Source organism: Lagopus leucura, unplaced genomic scaffold (genome assembly GCF_019238085.1).
Source record: "Lagopus leucura isolate 7727_CA_CO unplaced genomic scaffold, USGS_WTPT01 Super-Scaffold_100012, whole genome shotgun sequence".
Classification (NCBI taxonomy): domain Eukaryota; kingdom Metazoa; phylum Chordata; class Aves; order Galliformes; family Phasianidae; genus Lagopus; species Lagopus leucura.
Window position 1 is genome coordinate 5,702,479 of NW_024962267.1, and position 23,154 is coordinate 5,725,632.

General features: G+C 56.1%; 4 protein-coding genes across 7 annotated transcripts in view; all 4 read left to right on the forward strand.

Annotated features, from left to right (window-relative positions):
* The first annotated feature begins 229 nt into the window (after positions 1-229).
* On the forward strand, positions 230-2,780 carry HOXD10 (homeobox D10). Its single transcript, XM_042874569.1, has 2 exons — positions 230-991; positions 2,324-2,780. Exons 1-2 carry the CDS (start codon positions 250-252, stop codon positions 2,599-2,601), a joined length of 1,020 nt encoding a protein of 339 aa, XP_042730503.1. The 5' UTR covers positions 230-249; the 3' UTR covers positions 2,602-2,780.
* A 3,426-nt stretch (positions 2,781-6,206) lies between these two features.
* Positions 6,207-8,470, forward strand: HOXD9 (homeobox D9). Its single transcript, XM_042874570.1, has 3 exons — positions 6,207-7,078; positions 7,467-7,753; positions 8,246-8,470. The coding sequence occupies exons 1-2, from the start codon at positions 6,415-6,417 to the stop codon at positions 7,706-7,708; spliced, it is 906 nt and encodes a 301-aa protein (XP_042730504.1). The 5' UTR covers positions 6,207-6,414; the 3' UTR covers positions 7,709-7,753; positions 8,246-8,470.
* A 3,769-nt stretch (positions 8,471-12,239) lies between these two features.
* On the forward strand, positions 12,240-13,990 carry HOXD8 (homeobox D8). 3 transcript variants are annotated; one of them, XM_042874735.1, is made up of 3 exons: positions 12,240-12,362; positions 12,600-12,747; positions 13,187-13,990. In XM_042874735.1, exons 1-3 carry the CDS (start codon positions 12,240-12,242, stop codon positions 13,480-13,482), a joined length of 567 nt encoding a protein of 188 aa, XP_042730669.1. In that variant the 3' UTR covers positions 13,483-13,990. The 3 variants fall into 3 exon arrangements, with proteins under 3 accessions (XP_042730669.1, XP_042730667.1, XP_042730668.1); XM_042874733.1 differs by having other exon boundaries at positions 12,240-12,747; XM_042874734.1 differs by having other exon boundaries at positions 12,240-12,747; positions 13,190-13,990.
* Positions 13,991-16,687: 2,697 nt separating this feature from the next.
* Positions 16,688-23,154, forward strand: part of HOXD3 (homeobox D3) — a 25,992-nt gene continuing 19,525 nt past the window's right edge. For both annotated transcript variants that reach the window (XM_042874995.1, XM_042874996.1), the window contains exon 1: positions 16,688-16,765. The gene's annotated coding sequence lies outside the window, so the exon portion shown is untranslated. The remainder of the gene's footprint in view (positions 16,766-23,154) is intronic.

Below are 23,154 nucleotides of genomic sequence, written 5' to 3' on the forward strand. Positions count from 1 at the left end.
GAGCGGGGCCGGGCGCGGTGCGGTGCCACGGCGGCGGCCTAGGGGTCGCTGTTGACCGCGGCGGGGCGCGGCGGGGCGGCGCGGCGGGGAGCGTCAGCGGCGGGGCGGCGGGGCGCGGGGCGGCGGGCGCTGCCATTGGCCCGGCTGTCATGTGGTCGCGCGGAGGCATCCGCAATTACACGGGAATGTTTTCCTAGAGATGTCAGCCTACAAAGGACACAATCTCTCTTCCTCAAATTCCTCCCCAAAATGTCCTTTCCCAACAGCTCTCCTGCCGCTAATACTTTTTTAGTAGATTCTCTCATCAGTGCGTGCAGGAGTGACAGTTTCTACTCCAACAGCGCCAGCATGTATATGCCACCTAGCACAGACATTGGGACTTATGGGATGCAAACCTGTGGACTCCTACCGTCTCTGGCTAAAAGAGAAGTTAATCACCAAAATATGGGTATGAATGTACATCCTTATATACCTCAAGTAGACAGTTGGACAGATCCGAACAGATCTTGTCGAATAGAGCAACCTGTTACACAGCAGGTCCCCACTTGTTCCTTCACTACAAATATTAAAGAAGAAAGCAATTGCTGCATGTATTCCGATAAGAGAACCAAACTCATTTCTTCAGACGTCCCTTCCTACCAGAGGCTGGTGTCTGAATCATGCCCCATTGAGAACCCCGAGGTTCCCGTCCCAGGATATTTTAGATTGAGCCAGACCTACGCCACTGGGAAAACCCAAGAGTACAATAATAGCCCTGAAACGAGTTCAACCGTAATGTTACAGTTAAACCCTCGCGGCAGCTCCAAACCGCAGCTATCTTCTCAACTTCAGATGGAAAAGAAAATGAATGAAAACCCGAACGGCCAGGACGGCGCGGCTAAAGTCTCTCAAGTGGAAAGTCCCGAGCCCAAGTCCACGTTGCAAGACGAGAGGAGCTGCCTGCCCGAAGGCTCCGTGTCCAGCCCCGAGGTCCAGGAGAAGGAGACTAAAGGTCTGTATTACCGAGCTTGAGCCGTGCCGTGCCGAGATCCGGCACCACGCAGCTCCCCGCTGCTCTGACGAGCCCGCGGCCACCCCACTGCACGGGGAGGAGTGTGGGGCTGCAGGTGCTGCGTCTGCGAAGATTTTGGCAGGCGAAAAACGCCACGCAAAAGGGTCCGAAGGTTTGCTTTGAGCCGTGCCTCCCTTGTGCATGCAGCCCTTCTCTGCGGTGCGGGGTAGCTCCGTGTGCTCCTTAGTGCGCTGCTGCAGCCCAAACCGGCCAAATTCCTTTTAAAAAGCAGCTCTGGAGGTTGTAAAATACGAGCGGCGCAACTTTCCTCTCGTAATATTGCGCTGATTTTCGCCACCGAGGCCGGCTGCGGTTTGATTGCGTTTAAAGTTAATTACGATGCCGTTAAAATAGGTGAGGGATAGGTGCTACCAGGCTGGGGGAAGTTGGGAACAAACGCACAATGAAGGCAGCAGCCCCGCTGCCTGCATGAGCAGAGTGTGCACTGTGCGGATGTGGTGCTGGGGAGAACCTTGGCTTCGGCTCCAAAAAGCACAGCGTTATTTTGAAATGCGTGGGAAAGGTAAAGGTGGTGCTTCTCTGATTTTATTTTCCCTTTAAAAGAGCTCAAAAGCCTTCGTTTCGAGCAGCCTGTGGTGAGGAATCAAAAAACGGGAAAATCTGTCTGATAAAAACGCGCTTTGCATCCTTCAGGTCGATTTTTACCCTACGTGTGCATGGAGAACCTCTTTTTATGAATTATAGTTGCCAGTCCAGCTCTAGGATAGTGTGGGATTTCTGGTGGTGTGTGTGTGGAGGGGAAATAGAACCTAAAAGGAAAATGGAGGCAAAAAACCCAAACAACCCAACAACAACAACAAAAACCCGCGAGGCAGAGGGCGTTAATTTCACGTGTATCTTTGGGGCTGGGAAAATGTCCGTGTTTTTACTCCTAGGTGTGCTTTTGCGGCTCAGCCGGCCGGGGGGTGCTGCCCCAGGCGCGTGGCGGGGGCATTTTGCAGCGGGGCATTTGGGCACGCAGCGGGCGGGGGTCGGGGCTGCGGGCCGGGCCGGGCCGGGCGCGGGGCCGCGCTGCAGACAGGGTGAACCCGGCCGGCCTCGCACGGCCGCAGCTCGGCGCTGGGAAGGGCCGAGAGGGATGCGGCCACCGCCGCTGCCCCCGTCCGCAGCGCCCCGCGCAGCAGCTCCGCGCACATCCGCCATGGCTGCCAGACGCTGCGGAGGGGTCATGGCCAAGGGTACGCGCTTACAGCCGGAGGGGGTGTTCATTTTTTTTTTTTTTTTCTTCTTCTTCTTCTTTGATTTTGATAGAGGAAATCAAGTCCGATACTCCAACGAGCAATTGGCTAACTGCAAAGAGTGGCAGAAAGAAGAGGTGCCCTTATACTAAACACCAAACACTGGAATTAGAGAAAGAGTTCTTATTCAATATGTATCTCACCCGAGAGCGCCGCCTAGAGATCAGTAAGAGCGTAAACCTCACTGACAGGCAGGTCAAGATTTGGTTTCAAAACCGCAGAATGAAGCTCAAGAAGATGAGCAGGGAGAACCGAATCCGAGAACTGACCGCTAATCTGACCTTCTCCTAAGGCTTTCCCGGGGGTGGCAACAGCGAGCAGTGGGCACGGCACCGCCGGGGCCACGTGTGGGAGAGACTCTGGCAGAACCGTCCTTTTCCTTTTATTTTCTGGTAGAATGTGACTCTTCGTCCTTCTTTTAGCGCTGCAAGTGAATATGTATTACTATGACGAGTATATATAAAACCTAGCACGTGTAATTTATTTTTGTTCTCATCGTAATGCAGGGTAACTATTATTGAATATTATCATTTGGTCTTAACTTATTGGAACTGTCGAACATCCAAGCAATGTGACTTTTTTCATGTTTTTACTAACAAAATGGTATTTATGTGGGGCTGTTACACGGGCCATAACGTTTGGAGTACATTCAATACTTTAAGAAAAAGGGGGGGAAACTTTGGGGGCGGGGGGAAAGAGAAGCACATAATGTAACTATCCTCGCAAATGAACTTAGAGGTCGTCCTTCGTAAAATGGAATCTTTCATTCTTCTCCATTGTAGACATTTTCTTGTGGTGCATATGTGGAATAGTAGTCGTTCAGCAGCAATATGTCCTTCTTGTGCATGTTCTGTTCGCATGTATAATGCAATAAACTCTGTAAACTACTGCGGTCCCTTTGGTTTTCTACAAACGTTCCCATTGCGGATGCAGGTTGGTTTCCTGAGCCTTCCTCGCCAACAGCTCCTGGGCCTGGTGCTCCTTCTCCTCCACGTTCTGCTCTTTGTGTGTCTCTGCCTAGGCTTCGGTCTTTCTTTTTCCCTTTTTCTTTGTTTTCTTTTCTTTTTTTTTTTTTTTTTTTTTTTTTTTTTTTTTTTTCCCCCTCTTCCCTTGTTTTAGGGGTGGGGAGGAGACTGGGGCGGGAAATGATGTAAACCCTAATCATTTCTAGTCGTGCCTGTAAACAAATGATTAATTGATAAAATGTTGTGATGCTCGCAGTCTGTCAATCAGAATGCAGAAAACAAAAGAGGAAAAAAAAAAGAAAAAAAAAAGAAAAAGGAAAAAAAATGTGGGGAAAGAGAGAAAGGAAAAAGAGGGAAAAAAAAAAAAAAAAAAAAAAAGTTGTAAAATATTATGACCTAAACTGGACATCCTCATCCAATCAACTCATAAATGGTAAGTGATAAAAAATCTTTCTACTACAAGCTGTCAGCAATACGCGTGTCATTTTATTTGACGCTCGATGTTGATTTAAAAAATATCAGTCGCTGCGTGATTACAGTGTGTAGATCCTGATTTCGTGTCTTTACTCTCTTTAAAAAAAAAAAAAAAAAAAGCCCATCGTGCCAAAAACGGAGCTGGCACAACCGAATGGTAAGGAGCGGGCTCCTTGGCCAGCCCGTGGGCCTTCGGAAGGCGCTGCACGGGGAAATGTCCCCCACATCTGCTAAAGCTGGGCTTTTCCGAGCAGCGCAGCTCCCGGCAGCGCAGCAGCCGCCCTCCCAGCCCCGCTTTCTGTGGCCCTGCACCACCTCGCCGTGCTCGGAGCCCTTTTTCTTCCACGCAATTCCGCGTTAGCGGCGCACATCCAGATCGTGAACTTCACGACTCTTAACCCTTTCTGTGCGCGGCTGAAAAATCCGGGCAGGGGCCGCTGGCGGCTGAGGAAGGGCGCGGTGGGAGCGAGCGGCAGCGCCGAGCAGAGCGGCTTGCAAATGAACATGACTCCGAGCTGAAGTGCAAATCCGTAGGCACGCGTTCACCTTCGCTCAGTGCGGGAGAACAGCGTGTGCCTCCCCTCGGCCGCCCGCTGCCCACCGACGCCCATTCCTCCCCTGCGCGGTTTCTACGTGAAGATAAGAAAGGCAGTGCCCACGTCCTTGAACTGGTGCCACCGGCCCTGCCCGCCCCGCGGCTCTGCTCCCCGCTCTCGGCTGTCGGATCCAAGAGATGTCTCCTCGTGCCTCCTCGCAGGGCAGAGGGCTGCTTTCCCCACCCAGAGCGGCACCGTTTCGGAGCTGCAGGGGCACATAGGTACGCTGCTCTCGCTCCCGTCTCGAAAACAAACAACAAAGCATTGCTCAGAGCCCATCTCTTTCAACGTTGCGTGCGTTTGAACCCTCTTTTTTCTTCCCTCCCCAACCCCCCCTTCCCCCCTTTAGAGGTGCTCGCTGCATCACCCGAGGAGTTCAGTGGTGGGAACTCATTTCCTGGCGCCACACCGGGTGCTCCGCGTACACAGAAAGGAGGTTCGCCCCAGTCGGTACCAACCCGTATGTGTGCGGCAGGGCCGCCCCGCCATGCGCCCGCTGCCACAGGAGTAACAGAGGAGGGGAGACTGAAATGCAGAAGAAAGGCGAGAGCGAGATGGGCAAAGCCGGACAGTAAAAATAAAAAGAGAAAATGAAAAAAAAACAAAAAGAAAAACAAAAAAAAAAAAAAAGAAAAAAAAAAAAAGAAAGAAAGAAAGGAAGGGGGGAAAAAAAGGAAGAAAACAACCTAGAAGAGTAATAAATCATTAAATAAACAGGAATTTCGGTCCCTTCCTCATACCGGCCCGCGAGTAGGAAGTGTTTTCGCAGTGCTGTTGTTTGTGTCCTCAGCGGGCCGTGCTGCGGGCTCCACTCTAACTGTGTGCGTTTTCTCCAGATTCCGACACAGCACCTTCCCTCTCTCGGAGGAGCAGAAAGGCGCAGCACGGCGCGGGTAATCTGGTTGTCCGCGCTAACCAGGCGCTGGGGAAGGAAGGATAGCGGGCTCGGGCAGGGGAGAGGAGGCAGAGAAAGCGGCGCGGCCGAAAATCCCCCGTAGGCATTGAACGTGGCAGCGCGGGCCGGTCTGGGTTCCCCTGACCTCGGCGGCGGCGGAGCCGGGGCCGGGCGGAGGGCGGAGGGCAAGAGCCCCTGCAGCCCCTGCAGTCCTCTCCCCTCATCCCCCGGGCAGCAGCGCGGCCCCGTTCGGCAGCGTGTGCTCGGCCACACGTCGGTCGTGCTCGGAGACGCGGGTTTTGCTGTTTCCATCCGTCCATTTTATTAGGGACACATTAATCTATAATCAAATACACCTCATAAAATTTTTATTGAAAGGCATAAAATCATTACAGAGGTCTTCCACCTGTTTTAAAACAACACAATGGGCATCTCTTTCAAAACGCGAATCCTTCCCATGGAAACTTTCTGCCGGGGGGGGGGGAAGACGGGGGGGCGGGGACGGATAATAATACCCGCACACGCTCTGAAATATGGAAGTGCCGCAATGTGCTTTTACTGTAACATTTTCCTGTTTTATGAGAAGTCGTTACAGTCCCAGCTTGCGACGGTTTGTTTTTACAGGCAAGAATCCCCCCTTCCCAGCGGGTTTCCTCGGCAGCTCGGAGTGTGATTAGCAAGCCAAGGCTGTTGGATGTATTTAAACACCCTGCCTCTCATTGATTAAGAAATGAATGGCAGAAATCACTCGGAGGAGGTGAAGAAATAGTCCGCGGCCGTGGGCTGCCGGCGCGGCCACGCCCGGCGCGGCCCGGGAAGGGCACGGGCAGGGAGCGGGCAGGGAGCGGGCAGGGTGGGCTCGGAAGGGACATCGGGCATCGGGCGGTGCGGGGCGGGCGGTGCGGGTCGGGCGGCCCCGGAGCGGTCCGGGTGCGCCGCGCGGTGCGGTGCTGTTGTTGATGATGATTTTTTTTTTTTTTTTTTTTTTTTTTTTAATCACAGCAGCCCCAGTTTAGCGGATTGATTTACTCGCAGTATTGGTAAATATGATCACGTGGGCTCCGCAACCAATGGTTGAGGGTTGCAGTCTGCAAAATACTACGATTGTTCTCAGGGAGGGTATCATATACAGTTAACAGTGTAACCTTTTATATGAGTAAGAGGGGAGCCTAAAATGTCGTCTAGTGGCACCATAAGTAACTATTATGTCGATTCTCTCATAGGCCATGAAAGCGAAGAAGTTTACGGGAGTAGATTCGTCCAGGGGGGTCACAGTGCGACCTCCAGGCCATCAGGTGTGGCAGAGAGTTCCGATTTTTCCTCCTGTAGCTTTGCACCAAAATCCACCGTGTTCTCCACCTCTTGGTCCACGGTTCACCCGCAGCCGCCCGCGGCCATGACCGGGATCTACCACCCCTACATGCACCAGCCCCACTTAGGGGCAGCCGACGCCGGCCGCTACGTGCGCTCCTGGATCGAGCCCTTCCCGGGCTTCCCGGGCGGCGGCGGCGGCGGCGGCGGCGGCGGCGGCGGCGGCGGCTCCGCGTCCGGCTCGGGCTCGGGCTCCTCCGCCGGGCGCCACTACGGGATAAAGCCGGAGACGGGAGCAGCCGCCTCCTCTTCTTCCTCCTCCTCCTCCTCCTCCTCCAAAAGGACTGAGTGCTCCTCGTCCCGAGAGTCCCAGGGGATCGCCGTGCCCGAATACACGTGCGGCGCTTTCCTGCCGGAGCCCCGAGAGAAGGCGGCCGCCGGCAGCGCCAAGGAGCCCGCCGCCTGCAGCCACAGCCCCGGCCCCGGCGGAGAGCCGAAGGAGGAGAAGCAGCAGCAACTTGACCCAAGTAAGTGGGGAAGGGGAGCGAGAGGGGAAGAGCGGCAAGGAGAGAGGGAGCGAGGGAAAGAAAGGAAGAAAGAAAGAAATTGCCCCTTTGATTTATTGCCGAAACCTGTAAGGCTCGAATGTGCAAAACTGATAGTTTTACTAACCTATAAAAACGTCTAGACGCCTACCCCAGCGCGAGCAGCAACAAGCACCCATAAAAGACTCCACATAACCACCTACCATCAAGACATCATTTGTACAGTAAACAGACCGGGGCATTAAGGCTTTTATGATAATTCTCCCGAAGTTGTGAAAACAGTCCATCCTTCGTTAAATTAATTTAACGACCTTTCTCCCCCCCCCTCCCCCCCGCTCCCCATCCCTTCCCTGTGCCTCCCTTTTTCCAGATAACCCCGCGGCAAACTGGATCCACGCTCGTTCGACGAGGAAAAAGCGTTGTCCCTACACTAAGTATCAAACTCTGGAACTGGAGAAGGAGTTTCTCTTTAACATGTACCTCACCCGCGACCGCCGCTACGAAGTAGCTAGGATTCTAAATCTCACCGAGAGACAGGTCAAAATCTGGTTTCAGAACAGAAGGATGAAAATGAAAAAGATGAACAAGGAGAAAGGCAATAAAGGAGACTAACGCCGGGGTGGGAATGCGGCCGGGGAACGCTGCTCTGGGGCTGAGGTTGGGGCTGTATTTTTTAATTTGTATTTTTATTTTCGGTTCGGTCGGGTTTTATGCTTCCCCTGCCCCCTCGGCCCCGCGTGCTTCTCTCCTCCCCCCCACCCCCCCGCGCCCCCGCCCCAGGATCGTTAAATCAATCGGGTCTTTTTTAGGTAGAAGTGAAACGTGGTCTGTGTCAGGTATTTGGGGAAATGTTGTCTTGCTCGCCGACGTGTTTGCAGAGTCGCTTGCCCCCCTCCTCCCCCCAGGCCGTTCGGTCGGTGGTGTTATGAGTGCACGTTAGCTTCGGGGACTTTAGCTGATGTTAAGTGTTCGACATGTCTCTTACAAGTGATGTAGTTAGGTAGTTCCTTTGCCAAAATAAAGGTAAGGAAAGTAATTAGAATAACGATAACAAAATATATATTAAATCACAGTGGCTTCAATCGACGGCAGCGCTGTGTCGTCCGCGATTCACTGAGAGGAAATCTCGCCCCAACCTCTGCTTTCCAGGTCTAAATTTTTTGCAATAGATGCCACCGCGAGGCCACGGGATGCCCCCCCACGCCGCCCCCTTAGTGCACCGTTAGGAGGTCGTCTCCGACTCGAAGCCATTTGCAATAGGCCTCACGTTTCCCGAGCCCCGGGCCGGTGAATGCTGTGCGCACCCCACGTCTCTAACTGCCGACCTGCTGTATCTGTGTCCGTTCTAACACAATAAAGGCTGTCGTGACCGATCGAGAGCGGAACTGTGTGCGTCCCCGCGCCGCGCTCAGACCCCACGCTTGGGGCTGCGGCCGCTCGGGGGGCATCGGATGGGGGGGCAGGGGGATGGCCCTCTGCCTCGCCGCTGTGTGAGCGGGCGGACCGCGGCTTCCACGGGCATCTCTTGGGATCGTTTAGGGAATATTCCCGCATAGCTCCTGAGGAGCCGACGAACCAAACGGTGTTATTCTCTCTTTCTCTCTCTCTCTTTTTTTTTTTTTTTTTTTTTTTTTTTTTTTTTTTTTTTTTTTTTTTCTTTTTTTTTTTTTGTGGTGGCCGTTTCTAATCTGCTCGCTCTACTCGGGCTTTGTTGGAGAAAGCTCGTTTCGCAGCACGTCCCGTGCCTCCAACATTTATAAACACCCACGGCTTTATCGAGATAATTGAGATGAAGTTCATTGTAAAAAATGCTTTGTTTAAAGAGCAACCATTAAAATGAAGGACCCGTAAATATTTACGAGCGGCTCGGTTAATTCAAGATTAAGGGGAGAGCAGAGACCTGGTGTTTCATGGTTTTTACCTCTCTCTTAAAAAAAAAAAAAAAAAAAAAAAAGGAAAGAAAGAAAAAGGAAAAAAGAAAAGCCAGCCCATGTAGTGCCAGGAAAAGGTGTTGCATTGCTTCCCATTCATTGTCGAGAAGATACCTATAATTCTTTTAAAACAGGAAGAACCGCGGTATAATAAAACCATTGAGATGGCTAGACGTCTGGACCTAATGAGTTTACGATATGCTATGGCGCTTTTCTTTGAAACCACCTTATTTTGATGTTTGTGTTTGTTAGAGGAGAGAAAAGCCAAAAAAAAATGCAGACAAGCTCGGTCTTAAAATCTTGGACTATAAATTTTGATATGTCAGCGTTAGGCCAAGGCAGCAGGCTCAGAAAAGGCACGGGGGTCACGAAACAGATTTTACAGAGCGCACTGATTTGTTGAAATGCATTTTATTGGATATTCTACCGCGAGGAATCCCACCGCTGCGTTTTCCAAAATCACCATGTGTGTGTTGGGAGGGGGGGGGCGGAATCTATAGCTAACAGCGTGCACGCAGTATTTCTGCCATAGGACGCCATCAGGAAGCTCGGGTAAGAAATCGTCACAAAGCCCACACCATTTCCTTTTCATATTTTATCTCGGGCACAGTAACATATTTTACCTCGGATAAATATCTTTTTACTTTCCCTATTTTTTTTTTGTCGCCCGTTTTTCTTTTACTTTTTCCTAACGCTCCGTGTGCTTGGTTCAAAATGGCAGAAAGCAAAACTCCCCGCACTGCTCTTCCACGTCCAGCGGCAGCCTGGTTCGGTCCGTCCGTAGCGTTTCAGCGTGGCTGTGCTCAGCACAGCTCCGAGAGGCTCCGTGTGTCGCCTACACAAAGAATCTTCCTTACTTTCGTTCACATAAATCAATCTAGAGAGACGTAAGCGCACGGGTAAACAAAATAACGTGTTCAGGACAAAACCGTATAGCTCTGAAACTACCACACATGGAGAATCTGTGGTGTAATGTGTGGGGAAACATGATCGAAAACGCGATAGCAGAGCTCTTCAAAGCTCCGGCGTCTGTGCTGGCTGCCATGTGTAAGCGAGGCGCATTCTTTGTATGTAGTTAATTAGAGCACTGGCAAAAAATTAAAAGAAGGTCACAGAAACGTGCTAAGTAAATGGCACTGGGAACTCCGGCAGACAAGAAAAAAAAGGGGGGGAGGGGGAAGGGGGGGAAATATATATATATATATATATATATATATATATTTTTATTTTTTTTTTTTTTAAAGGAAGAAAAGCGAAGCAAAAAAGAAAGGAAATGAAAATCCGCTCGTGGCTGAGCACTCCGACAAGCGGATCAGAACCGTGCCGGTTCGTCGCTGCGGTTCTGGGATGATTGGGATTATGGAAACCCCTTCTCGGTGAAGGGCTGTGCGTGTCACTGCCTGACCGTGTCCCTGTCCCTGTCCCTGTCCCCTCACGCCGCCAGAGGGCGCCCGTGCTCCACTCTACCGCCGGAGCCGCACCCGCTGCATGCGCCCCTTTCCGCGTCCGCGCAGCGCTCCGCACCCTGTCCGGGTAGCCGCGCTCTGGCTCCGGCCCCGCGGATGCGGACGGGAGTGGCGGTGCCTGCGGGCCGCTGCGACCTTGTGGAGCTGCGGTACTCTCGGCCGCCCCTCTGCGCGAAGCCGCGCAGGGCTGAGTGGGGCTCCGGTGCCACCTCTGCAGCCCTTGCCGCTATGGGCGTCCTCTGCTGTGTTTTTCTCATAACAGCGGAGATCCGCGCACTCCAACACCCGAGAGTGAGAGATGCGTTTGGTCACCGCGGGGGGACAGCTCCGTGCCCTCCATCCCAGAACAGGGATTGCTGCTCCCGAGGGGGCCGTGCTGGGCCGTGCTGAGCCGGGCCGTGCTGTCACGATGCGGCTGTGGGCGCCCAGCCGCACGCTCACCGGGCCTCCAGCAAGGCCCGGACCGTGTCCCCCGCGAGCATCGAGACGCCTCGTGAGGGGCAAGGGTAGTTTCCGAGACAAAGGGAGAGCCGGTTGTGGGGGTGGGTTGGGGTGCGGGCTGTGATGGGGCAGGGGCCTGAGATGGCTGTTATGGAACCACAACGTTGTTGTCAGTTCGCACCAGGCGGTCACGCGTGGCTCCGACAGGCCAGTCTAGTATTCCACCTCCATTTTCCGTCTGTTCACATCAGGGTGGACTCTGGCTGCTGAGGGTGTCTGCCCTCAAAAGCTGCTCCCGCTTCAGGAAAAGCGGTTCTCCGGGAACCTCAGCGGGGACCGGAGAACGGAGACGGTGCTTAGCCGAGCGCTGGGAGCGGGACGGTGCAGTCCTTCCTGAGCAGCCTTCCCCCGTCCTGGAGCCCAACGGGCAGCGCCTTCCTCCCTTCCTCCCATTCCTTCCTTCCTTCCTCCATGCCCGTGAGTGCGCTCGCTGCCCCTTTCGCCCAGCGGCCCCGCACTGCTGCCTTCGCACCCACCCGCCCTTCTTCCTCCCCCTCCCTGCCTCGTTAATGACGTCCACCAAGGGTGAAATGATGGAAAGTATATTCATGGGCATGATTTCCATTAAGTGTCAATTAACCTGGGGCCTCAGCCATGCGTGCACGGCGTCAAGGGTAAATGTGCATCTCATTTCCCAGCGCTCCACTCGCCCGCGAGGAAATGATCCGCAGGGCCCCGGCCCCACGAGCCGCCGCCCGCCCTCCCCTCCCCCCGGACGCCCTCCGGACGCCCCCGGCCCCGCGCACCGGGCGGCTGCTCTCTGCGGGTTCTCTCCGGCCGCGGCTACGGGCCGGCCCAGGGCAACGCGCCCGCGGTTATCGCGCAGATCTGCGCGGCCTCGCCCGCGCGGCGGGGGTTCGGCGGCTCCCGGCGGGGGGAGCGGGGGCGCCGCGGCCGGGGTGGATCCGGGCAGGGTTGGGCCGGGTTTTTTCTTGCCTGAGGAGCGGCACATGTAAACTGAAGCCAAAAGTCCCCCCTGAGCTCATGAGCGTGTGTGTGTGTGTGTGTGTGTGTGCGTGCGCGGGCTGCTGTGTGCCTAATAGGAAATAGTAAAAGCAGTGAGGCAGGTCATTTTGGGAGCGATTATATTCCAGCCCCGGTCACCGCGCACACGGAGAGCAGGAGAGGGGAGCGCACAGGGCGCGGCGGCGGCGGCACCGGGAGAGAAGCGGAGAGGCACAGGCGGCGGCACCGGGGGGAGCAGCGCCCCGTGCCCGCTCCCCGCCCGCCGCTGCCCCCTCCCCGATGAGCTCCTACTTTGTCAACCCGCTCTACTCCAAATACAAGGCGGCGGCGGCGGCGGCGGCGGCGGTGGCGGCGGGGGAGCCTCTGCCCGCCCCGTACTACGACTGTCACTTCGCGCCCGAGGTGAGCGGCCGCCACGCCGCAGCCGCCGCCGCTCTGCTCTACGGGACCGGCTTCCCGCAGCCTGGCGGGGCGGGGGGCGGCGGCGGAGCGGACTTTTACCATCCGGCCGGGGGGAGCCCCGCGGCCGCCTACCAGCCGCCTCCTCCTCCCCCCGCCGCGCCTCCGCCTCCTGCCCCCTGCAGCGGGGTTACCTGTCACGGGGAGCCCGCTAAATTTTACGGATACGATAACTTACAGAGACAGCAGATTTTTACGACACAGCAAGAGGCCGAGCTGGTACAATATCCTGACTGTAAATCGTCCAGTGCTAATATTGGCGAGGAACCAGACCACTTAAATCAGAGCTCGTCTCCTGCTCAAATGTTTCCCTGGATGAGACCGCAAGGTTGGACGCAGTCGGCATTCGCTTCCATCTCACGTCTGAGTTCGAAACTTTATTTTCCTCCTCCCGCTCCTCTCTCCCCTGTCCCTCCGTTCCTCCCCTCTGTGCCTCTCGCTGCGTTCCCGCACCGCTCTTGCTAACGGAACTGCGGGAGGACTGCGGGGGGGGGTGGGGGTTGGGGGGCCTGCTGAGCTGCCGGGGCCCGGCCGCCGGGGGGGAGAGCGGGGCCGGGGGCGGTCACCAGGTGCTGCCGTGCTCCCGCAAACTGCGGCGCCGGGGAGCCGCGCCTAACGCTGCGGCCGCAGCCTCACTCACTCGCGCTGCTCTGCGCTCCCCGCGCTCCCTTTTCCTCCTCTTCCCCCGAGGGATGTGCCTAGGGCCCCGGGCGCCGCGGAAGCGTTGTTCCGAGCCGCCCCGACCTCCGTGTTCTTGTTTCAAACAGCAGCGCCCGGGAGGAGGAGAGGGCGGCAGACGTACAGCCGCTTCCAGACGCTGGAGCTGGAGAAGGAGTTTCTCTTTAACCCCTATCTGACCAGGAAGAGACGAATCGAGGTGTCCCACGCCCTAGGACTCACCGAGCGACAGGTAAAGATCTGGTTTCAGAACAGGAGGATGAAGTGGAAAAAGGAGAACAACAAGGACAAATTCCCCGCTTCCAAGCAGGAGGGAAAGGAAGGGGAGGCCAAAAAGGAAACACATGATCTGGAAGACGACAGAGCCGAAAGCCACACGAATTAAATTAATTTTGCCCTAAAAGCCTTTGTGAAAGGCCATCAGAAACGAGGAGCCCACGGCCGCCGCTCCGGCCCGTCCCCGCCGTGTGCGTCCCGCGGGGTCGCGTCCCGCCCCACTGCGTGCTGTGTGGGTTTGGGTTTGGGTCTAACTGCATCCGGAGCGATCTCCAGATGTCCGCTCGTCTGCTCCTCCTGGAAATCTGATAGCGAGTTCGCAGCAATACATTTCTAATAAGATATATATATATGATATAGATATAGATACTATTTTTTTTCTTGCAATATTGAAAGGCAGTGATTGCGACATACACTTCCTAATGATAAACGCCATTAAGCGAGACATGTACCAATGCTTTATTAATCAAACAAGTGCACTTGTGCTATTTTAATTCTTGTTATTTTCTAATCTCGAATAAATTAAATAAATTTAATACATTTTGAAGAGCAAATCTTAGAAATATATGAAACTTTCTACTATTGATTTAAATAAACCAAAATTATCGAAATATAAATTCTATCTGTTTCCTGACATCCTTTCTGTAATCTGCTTCTCCGATAAACTCTTGGACCTCCACATCTGCTCTCTGCTCCGTTCCTAGCTTCTATTTGGTCGAGGGGTATCTCGAAATGGCCCACTTGAGACAAAATCTGAGGGGGGTCCCCGGCCCCGGCCGGGTCTCGACGCACCCTGACACGGGGACGCGGGGCATCACAGGGCTCCCTGACCGAGCTTCCTCCGTGGGAAAGCCCCGGCTCCCCGGCGCTGGGACATGCGTGCCTGGGCTTCGCTGTTTTTTTCCTGTATCCTCACCTAGGGGCTCTGCCGCGGCCCTATCGTGCGGTGCTCCCCGCTCTGCGGGTCCATGAGCGCCGGGCCGGCTCCAGCCTCCCCCACGGATCTCGGATCTCAAAGTGGCTCGTGCTCTCAAATCACGTATACATACAGAAAAGGGCATTTCAGCAATAAATATCTCGGCACTCTTTCGGGGCAGTTTTCCAAACTACCGGGCAGGGAGGCGGGGGCAGCCCGATTAGGGGCAGCGTGCACACGGTATGAAGCCTTACAAAAAATTTCTGCGCATTTTTTCCCCCCTTCTCACACCTCCAATGCGCGATGTTCGCTGAAGTCCCCACAAGACGCGGTGCGGTGAATGCGACCAATTCGACTCCCATTATGTGTCTCTGAAAGGAACGGAGCTGCCGTCGGAGAGGGATCCCTTCGGCCCCTTCGGTCCTCCCGAAGCCGCTCGCGAAGGCCCCGAGATGTGCCGGGGCTTCGTCCCGCAGCCCCACGGCCGGGAGCGGCCCGACAGGAGGGGACGGCCGCTCTGAAGCCGTGCTCGGTGCGCGGGGGCGTTCGTGCAGTTTCCCCTCTCCTTCCAGCCCGCAGCCAGGTTCGGCTCAGTCCCTGCGAAGCTCCAGCTCCAGAGGGAGGCAGAATCGAGTAGAGCCATTGTTCTGATTTATTTTAATCACGTAACTGGTTAAAGCTTGCAAACGCGTGTAAACTGCGGCAAAGTGGAGAAGGCACCATTTTGCTGCACGGATTTGCATATACGCAGCGGTGCCCGGGTGGCCGAGAGCGATGCGGCTCCGGGGCTCGACTGCAGTCCCGCACCGGGCCTTCTCCTGCCCCGGCCCCGGGAAGCTCGCACCGGAGCCGTCACGGCCCGGCGGAGAATTTCCTGAGCCGGTGTTCGTCCGGGAAAGAGCCGCTGCCGACGTTGTTTTAATTTCCAGACAAAGAAAATGAAATTAAAATATTCCTGACGAAGTTTCCGTTAGCGTTGCCCTCCCAGGGCCGACTGGGAAAGCAGCCACGCACACAAACCAACGCCCCGGTGCGCACAGCGTTTGCAAAAGGCCTAACGGGGAACTTCCCTCTCCCTCTCCCCCCTCCCCCCTTTTTTTGGTTATGCTTTTTTTTTTCTTTTCTTTGTTTTCTTTTTTTTTTTTTTTTTTTAATTAGGGAAAAAAAAAAAATTCTGTTGTGTACTTATGAAGGTATTTCCCGCCCGTAGCTGGCAGCTCAATCTCCCCTTCGCTTTCGTTTACAGTCCTGTTCAGGAAAAGCGAAGTGAGGCAGCGGTTGCTCAATGCGTTTTCGGCGGCCGCGGGGCCGGGAGGGAACGCCGCACCGTGCGGGGAGAGGCCGGAGCTGCGCCGGGCCGCGGGAGGTGGCGGTGGCTCGGCCCAGCGGGTGCCTCATCCGAGGGCGTGTGATCCCCTGCAGCGGTGTGACACAGAACCCACATCGTTAGCGCAGTTTGGGTTTTTTTGTTAGCTTTGTTTTTATTTTCTTTCCCGGCGGGTTCGATCAACACGTAAGGTACAGACAGAGGGCTCTTGCTCTGCTCTGAACAGAAATCGAGCGAGAGCCGCAAGTTTCGTTCCTCGCCCTCCGTGACACGGGGTAGCCGTAGCCTTTTCCGAGAGCTTGTTGAGCTCCCGGATCCGGAGCCACGCGGATGCTTCGCGCAGGAGCTCGACGGCAGCGCGACCTGCGGGACCCCGAACTGCGGGGCGCGGTCCGGCATCTACTCGGCTCGGGCTGCCTTTGGGCCATCAATGGTTTCGGCTTCAGTAGCGGGCGCTATAGGAAACACGTGTTCTCGTAGGGCCCGGCTGTGGGTAACGCGGTCCAAAGCCCCTTTCGTTAAGGCAAGGAGCGAACCCACGGGCACAGCGCCGAGTGGCCATTAAGCGGGGTCCCCCCACCCCGAGTGCGGCTCAGCGCTCTGCTCTCTCCGGAGCTCCGCGCCCGCGGGGCCCCAACAGCCGCTCGGAGCGCGCAGGCCGCGGGGGCAGAGAGTGAAAAACACGAGCACAGCGCGCAGGCGAAAGAAACATGGCGCTGGGAAGCAGTATGTGCAAAATCCGCAAGGAATTGCAGTAAATTCCTTTTTGTTTGAAGAAAATTTACAACTTGGTAATAGACCTTTTTATGACCTATTTGGGCTCGTCATTGGCTGCGGCTGGTCATGTGCAGGCAGCGAGCGCTTTCATGGCCTTTTCCTGATTTCCCTGGCGAATTTCCCCCTGCATTCTGCCTTCAGAGAGTCTCAGCCCCTCTTTTCCTAACCTTTGTCTGGCTGAGGTGTATGGCAGCCGCCGCGATGTTGGCGGAGCTCTCCCCGAACCCCGCTGCTCCCCTGCTCCGCGACGCCTCTCCGCCCGCGGCGCTGCGCGGAGCCGCTCGCCGCTGCCCCCCGGATTGCTACGCGGGCGCAAAATGGATTACAGCGATCGTCTCCGGCTCTTCGGCAAGCGGGCGCTGCCGCCCACCGGTAAGCGTTCGGCTACCGCCAGCACCGCGCTCCCGCGGGCGGAGCGCCGGCCCCACTCGGTCACCTGTCCCTCGGAGCACCCAGCGCTGTGCGGTGCAGCCACGGGACCGTTAGCGCGGCCGCTTTCGGGGCTGCCGTTGCGCCGGCTCTCGGTGCGGTTAGCGTGGATGCAGACTGCCGCTCGGGGCGGCACGGAGGAGGCTGCGGAGCGAGCCCCGGCCCCGCGCACAGTGGCGGAAGGCTGAGGGTCTGGGCGCAGAGACACTGCGGTACTCCCGCTAAGCACCCCTTCCTCGTGGTTTGGTTTTCCCGCAGGCTGAAGTGCTGCGCCGTGTTTGCGCTCCGCGTTTTCCCGTAGCGGAAGGGCGCTCGCGTAACTTCACACCTAACAGGTGTCTGTGCGGCAGCGCCGGGGGCGGAGGGCGCGGGCGGCTCCGGAGAGCCGAGCCCCGTCCTGCCCCGGCAGCCCCCGCCCGGCCCATGATCCCGCAGCCGCGGGCGCGCCCGACCCGCAGGGCACAGCGGGAGGAACCGGGCCCGGCTGCTCCCGGCGGGGCGGCCACGAGAGGAGAAGCGGAGGCGCGGTCGTGCAACCGGGCGAGAGCGCAGCGAGTGGGCAGCCCGGCTGGCTAAATCGTGGGCGAGCACTCGATAAAATGGGTTTGGTTTGAAATGTGCAGGGGAGATAGAACGACCACGTTGACGTTATCCACATTGCCTGCATATGCGTGTAGATCCTGTACCGCATTGCTTATATACGGGTGTACATACCCTGATCTACATTGCCTACGTGTGTGTACGTACTTGTCTACACCTCTGTTTCTCTCTATAGAACACGCTTGTAAATATATTATTTCACAATGTGTGTATCTATGCTGTATATCTCCTCCGCACTTTCAAAACACGCAATCGGAAGCCGCTGTGCTGCTTTGGGTGCTGCCGGCGTCGCTCAGGGACGGAAATGCACCGTGCCACTGCACTGCAGGAATTCACCACGTCGTCATTTCCCTCAAAAGCAGCCACACATTTACCGGCGGAGCAAAATGCCGCAATTAAACCGGGCCCGGGGAGGGTGTGTGGGTGCGGGACGCATCCCTGTACGTGTTGGGGAGGCACAGAGGGATCCTTCTGTCAGCCACCCGGCGCCCGCAGCCCACGGATCCGCGCCGCCCCCGTGCTGGGACTATTTGGGAGGAACCGCTTGTAGTGTTGAAACACTCTGGGAAAGTCGGAAAGTGTGTCGTGTTGCGTTAGGTTTTGCTCTCAGAGCCCCTCCTGGTCGGCAGGGTAATTATAGCTGCTTAGTAATAAATCTCGGCCACAATTTCGGAAAATTTCGTCCTTGAGGTGTTTTCTCATGATTCATAGCCTGCGGGCAAATAAGACAACAAACGCAGGATGTTCGAACGGGTTCTGCTGAGCGTGTGTCCATATGTCGACAAACACACAGACACAGATGCATTTACGATCCCACTGCTGTATGTGGGAGGTCAGCATTTTTTCCTCCTAACCGGCTCCTTCCTTCCTTCCTTTCTTCTCTCCTTTTTCTTTTTTCTTTTTTTTTCTTTTTTTTTTTTTTTTCTCCTTTCATTCATTTCATTGACATTAACGCACACATACGTATGTATATTTCCTTAAATATACCTATGTGTGTCCTTTCACAACAAACTCTTTCAGCACGTCTGTATGCACGCAGGGCACCTTCGGGGACCGCACGGTTATGCACGTTTTTGTACCTACACAGCGCCTGTAGCCGTGTGCCTGTGTTGGTGCGTTGAAATGAGTGCAATTCCGATTTCACACCCAGCATTCTCACACCTGCTTCATTTTCCGACGTGTGTAACAGAATCTATGAGTCATTAAAAAAAAAGAAAAAGAAAAAAAGGAAACAGCCGATCTCTAACCTATGCTTTACTGACGTAAGAGCTATTTAAAAAAACAACAACAACAAAATATGACCTCCAGGCAATGGCAGCTGGTTCTGCAGGCGGCACCCAGGTACAACCGGCAGCTGCACCATGGGGCTCTGCCGAGGCCGGGCCGGGCCCCGCTCCGCTGCCCGGAGCAGAGCTCGGGCCCCCGAACGTGGGGGACTCGGAACGAGGGTGGATGCGACCCGTGGTCTCAGATTGATAAAAGCAATACACGTTGTGTTTGTGCTCCTAAAGTCCGCTAATCCCACCAATTGGCTTGTTTCCTGATAGTATTTCGCTTTTCCCAAACAAATATATTTCTCACGGGGTGTTTCATGGGCGATGGGGGTGGAAAAAAATCGGAACAAAGACAGTATTTCACCCCCGGGTTGGCAGGCAGCTGTTAAAGGTATTTACGGCTCTACTGCAGTGCGGCACTCAATGCTGTGTGGTGCGAGGGAACAAACAGGAAGCGAGAGGCAGAGATGAGGCACAATAAAGCGTACAGCGGGAGCGGGGCCGGGCCGGGCGCGGAGGAAACGTCCCTGGCAGAGAGGGGCAATAAAAGGGTATTCAGCTGCAGAGGGGCTGCACGCAGCACGGAACCTCCCCGGATGCCTTTGGGGGAGGGGTCCCCGGGGCTTGTGGGGAGCAGCTGTAGTGCCTCCGTGCCGTGCCGCGCCGGCAGCCCCTCGAGGCGGACCCGGGAAGGTGCCTCCAGGCTGTCCGAGGGGCTTGCGGAGCCCCCCGAGAACCCGGCCACGTGGCTGTCGCGCCGCGTCGAGGCCCGGCCGCGGGCGGGCTCTCGGGGACGCTCCGGAACCGCCCGGACCCGACGGCGCGGACCGGGGGCACCTGCCCGCCCTCGGGGCCGCCGTCCTGGGCGCGCTGCGGCCGCCGGGGGCGCGGCGGGGCCCGCCACCGCCACCAGCCGTTTTGTGTCCCACGGCCTCTTCCAGGAGAAGGCGCTATAGGACAAGCCTGGCCGCGATCCCTGCCCGGGAGAGGGGCCCGCCGCCCCCCGCCGCCCTCCCCGGGCCCCGGCCCCGGCCCACGCCCACGGGAGAGACCACTGCAGGGCGGGGGGCACCGCTCGACCCTCCGCCACTTTCCTGGGGCGGCCCCGGCGCCCTCCCCCCATCAGTTGTCCTCCTGCCTCCACCGCCGACCCTCCCGCCTGTCCGGAGTCCTGCGTACCCCCGCCTTCCCCATGGGCAGCGCTAGAAGCCGGAGCAGAGCGCCCGCTGATGTCAGCCCCTCTCCCTGCCCCTTTGGCTCCGCGCCCCCGCCCCACGCACGCGGGTGCCTCGCGGCTCTCCCTGCCTCCGCCTCATTTCGCTGTGCCCGGGCATGACCCTGGCCGCCCCCGGGGCCGTTCCTGCCCGAGCCGGGCGCTCCCATGGCCCCGGCTTCCCTCTCTACCCCCCGCCCCGAGTCCCCCGCCCCGCGGACCCGCAGTGCCGCCGCCGCTGTTCCCGTTTGATGTCGGGGCGCGTCTCGCTACCGCCCTGCCCGCTCCCGGGGCTCCGCTGCCTCTGGGGCCGCCCCGAGCCTCTGGGTGCCCACACTCTGCACGGGGAATGGGCGGAAAGTCGGAGCAGCGATAAAAGCTCAGTGCGATAATGCGTTGGACGCTATCAAGGCGCGCAGTTGTTGTTCAAAGCGAGAGTCGGAGCCTGTCATTTTGTGGCGGTGCGGTCCTGGGGGCAGGATGCTGTCTTAGTGTCTGGCACGGAGCTGCAAGGGCGACGGTGTTTTACCCTTGCGATTCAATTTCCCCAACCCTTTTATCGCAACTGTTGCCAGAGGGAAAGCAATTAATATGGGGTTTCTCCATTCCACACTTTATCCTTCTCCAGATCATCAGCCCCGAAAATGGGAGCTGCCATACAAGCCTGAAGAAGAAACCGGCCAGAGCTTCAAAGTCAACTTTCACATCTGCATTTTAGAATAGGAAATGTGAAAATCCTCCTAATTTCCCCTTCAGCATCTCAGGGCTACTATTATTCAATTGCAGAACTGCATACGTCTTGCTTAGATCACAGGGAGCTTCCTCCCTCCCATCTACCCCTCGGATCCCACAGTCCTTTCCCATCCCCGCACCTCCCGGACACATTTGCCCTCAGCCCACGCCCTCCCCATCTTCCAGGGACTGATGGTTCACCTCTCTTCCTGTTCTTCCCACCTCCACCTCAAGAGATCTGCCGGCCCTCCAGACTGCCAGGGTAGCAGTCACCTGCCCTCGCAGTGGGCGGGGAGCACGGGCCGGGAGCCGGTGGGTGATGCCGAATGGCTGAGGCGTCGAACAAGAGTCGAACAAGCTAAGGAGTAGGGCGAGAACTAAGGGCCCGTTTTAAGTAAACTCAAACTTCAGTGCCTGGAATTACTTCCCCAGCCGAGAGAGCGCAGCGCAGGGGAGATCCCGCCCCGACGTTAGGTGCCCACAGCCGCGGGCCGGGCTGTGCGGAACCGAGCCCCAGAGGGGGAGTCGGAGAGCGGTGCTGCTGTCCGCGGCTGTGCGCTGTCGGACCCCGACGGGGCGGACGCGGCCCTTTCCCTCTGGAGAAGGACCGCCACCCCCGGCCCTGGCTCCAGCAACTCTGAGCCGCTTCGGGGCCGTGATAGAGAGCTACTGCCCGGGCTCTTTGTGCAGAAGCGGCCGTGTGACTCCAGGGGCATTTGACTTCCTGTGCTCGGGCTCCTTGAAATTCTCATTTGCTAGCTCACACCCTGCTCCCTTCACACCAGAGCTGTTTTATTGTTTTATAGCTCTCCTCAAACTTCCAGTCCTCAGAGACCTCACTGTGGCAGCCTTCACACTTCCCGCTCTCCCAAAGCCGGGTGTCCGCTGCTCCCAGCAGTTTGGTCGCTTGCAAAAGCCCCTCGGTGCCTGGCTAGCCCGCAGCCGCGGCACAGCTCTAGCAGGATGAGTCAAAACCACTTTCCAGAGCCGTCTGACTGAAATGCCACAAACACCCGGGGAGGGACGGACCCCCGCCCCGAGCTAACCCCGCGTTTTGTCCCGACGCGCTGCTCTGTGCCTCCAGAGATGGCACTCAGAGAGGGGCACCGCCCCTAGCCCAAGGGACAGGGAACACACCCACAGCCCTATGGGATGCTCCCCGCAAAGCCGCCGCGGAGCTGACCGGCCGCCCACCCCCACACCCGCTTACAGAGCAGCCAGAGGACCTTTATTTAGCGAATAAAAGTTTAAAGCTGAAGGTTATTTATGGTTCCGCAGAGATAGGTCCTGAGTGGCTATTTAGGAGCACGTGATTCCAATAAACTTTGTTTTATGGCTTGAGAGTTGACAAGCCAAAATATAATTCCCACCATAAATTAGTTTAAGAGCATACAAGTGCAGATGCTTTCGTTCCTGGAAGCAGTAATCGGGGAAGTGTTAGCAGGGATTCGTCTGCGGGAATGCGGCCGTGCGGGCAGCCCCGCTTCCCGGTGCCCCCGCTCCCCCCGGCCCCGCGCCGGGCGCGCAGTAAGTCGGCGTCAGCCTCCGGGCTGCGGTGCCTCCGCGCCTCCGGGCACTGCGGGCGGGGAGATGGGCCTCGGGCTCTGCCTGCGGGAACGGGCAGGTAGAGCTGGGCCGGGCGAGGCTGGGGGCTCACTGCGCCCCGGCCGAGGCTGGCGAACGTGGTGAAGATCTTCATTGAAACTGGCCTGGAAAAAAAAAAAAAAAAATAAGAGAGAGAGAGAGAGAGAGAGAGAGAGAAAGGCAGAGTGTTGTAATGTTTGGAGTAGAAGGGCTGATGCTCTTGCACTGGCCTTGCAGTGCTATCCGGAGGGCTCAGAGCTAAAAGAAATGTGTATGTATATATATATATATTATAAGAACAATATTGGGAAGCGAGCTATCGATACCTGGGCTATTGCTTTGCTGTTGTACAACAGCACCCCAAAATATACCATAAAAGTGCAATATGGAAATAAAAATTGGCTTATAGCAAAATAAGAAACCAAAACAAATATTGGCATTTTGCTTCTAAATATACAGTGCTTTTCGGGAGCATGAGATCGAATGGGTGCTTTTGTCTTCCTTAATGTTATATTTGAAAGCAATTCTTAAAGGATTTGAATGAAAGTTCGGGTCAGATGCATCCTCCTGTAACGCAAACAAAGACGCGTGGCTCGAGTTTACTGTTGGATAATTGTGTGATCTTACAGAGAAACGGGCTTAGAGCGGTCCGAGATTTGTTCCTATAGAATTGTCGTTCTGCCACTCTTAGCATGGATGCGGTGCTGCTCTGCACGTTGTGACATTTTCTGGGCGATGTTTTAGCGAAGGTGATCTGAATATTTCATTTGTAAGTGACTGAATCGCCACAAAACGACGAAAAAAAAAAAAGAAGAAAGAAAGAAAGAAAGAAAGAAAGAAAGAAAGAAAGAAAGAAAGAAAGAAAGAAAGAAAGAAAGAAAGAAAGAAAGAAAGAAAGAAAGAAAGAAAGAAAGAAAGAAAGAAAGAAA

Coding starts and splice junctions, on each gene's coding strand:
- HOXD9 (XM_042874570.1), top strand. CDS start 6,415: ATGTCGTCTAGTGGCACCATAAGTAACTATTATGTCGATTCTCTCATA. Junction 7,079..7,466: donor GCAGCAGCAACTTGACCCAA/GTAAGTGGGGAA, acceptor CCCTTTTTCCAG/ATAACCCCGCGGCAAACTGG.
- HOXD10 (XM_042874569.1), top strand. CDS start 250: ATGTCCTTTCCCAACAGCTCTCCTGCCGCTAATACTTTTTTAGTAGAT. Junction 992..2,323: donor CCAGGAGAAGGAGACTAAAG/GTCTGTATTACC, acceptor TGATTTTGATAG/AGGAAATCAAGTCCGATACT.
- HOXD8 (XM_042874733.1), top strand. CDS start 12,240: ATGAGCTCCTACTTTGTCAACCCGCTCTACTCCAAATACAAGGCGGCG. Junction 12,748..13,186: donor TCCCTGGATGAGACCGCAAG/GTTGGACGCAGT, acceptor TGTTTCAAACAG/CAGCGCCCGGGAGGAGGAGA.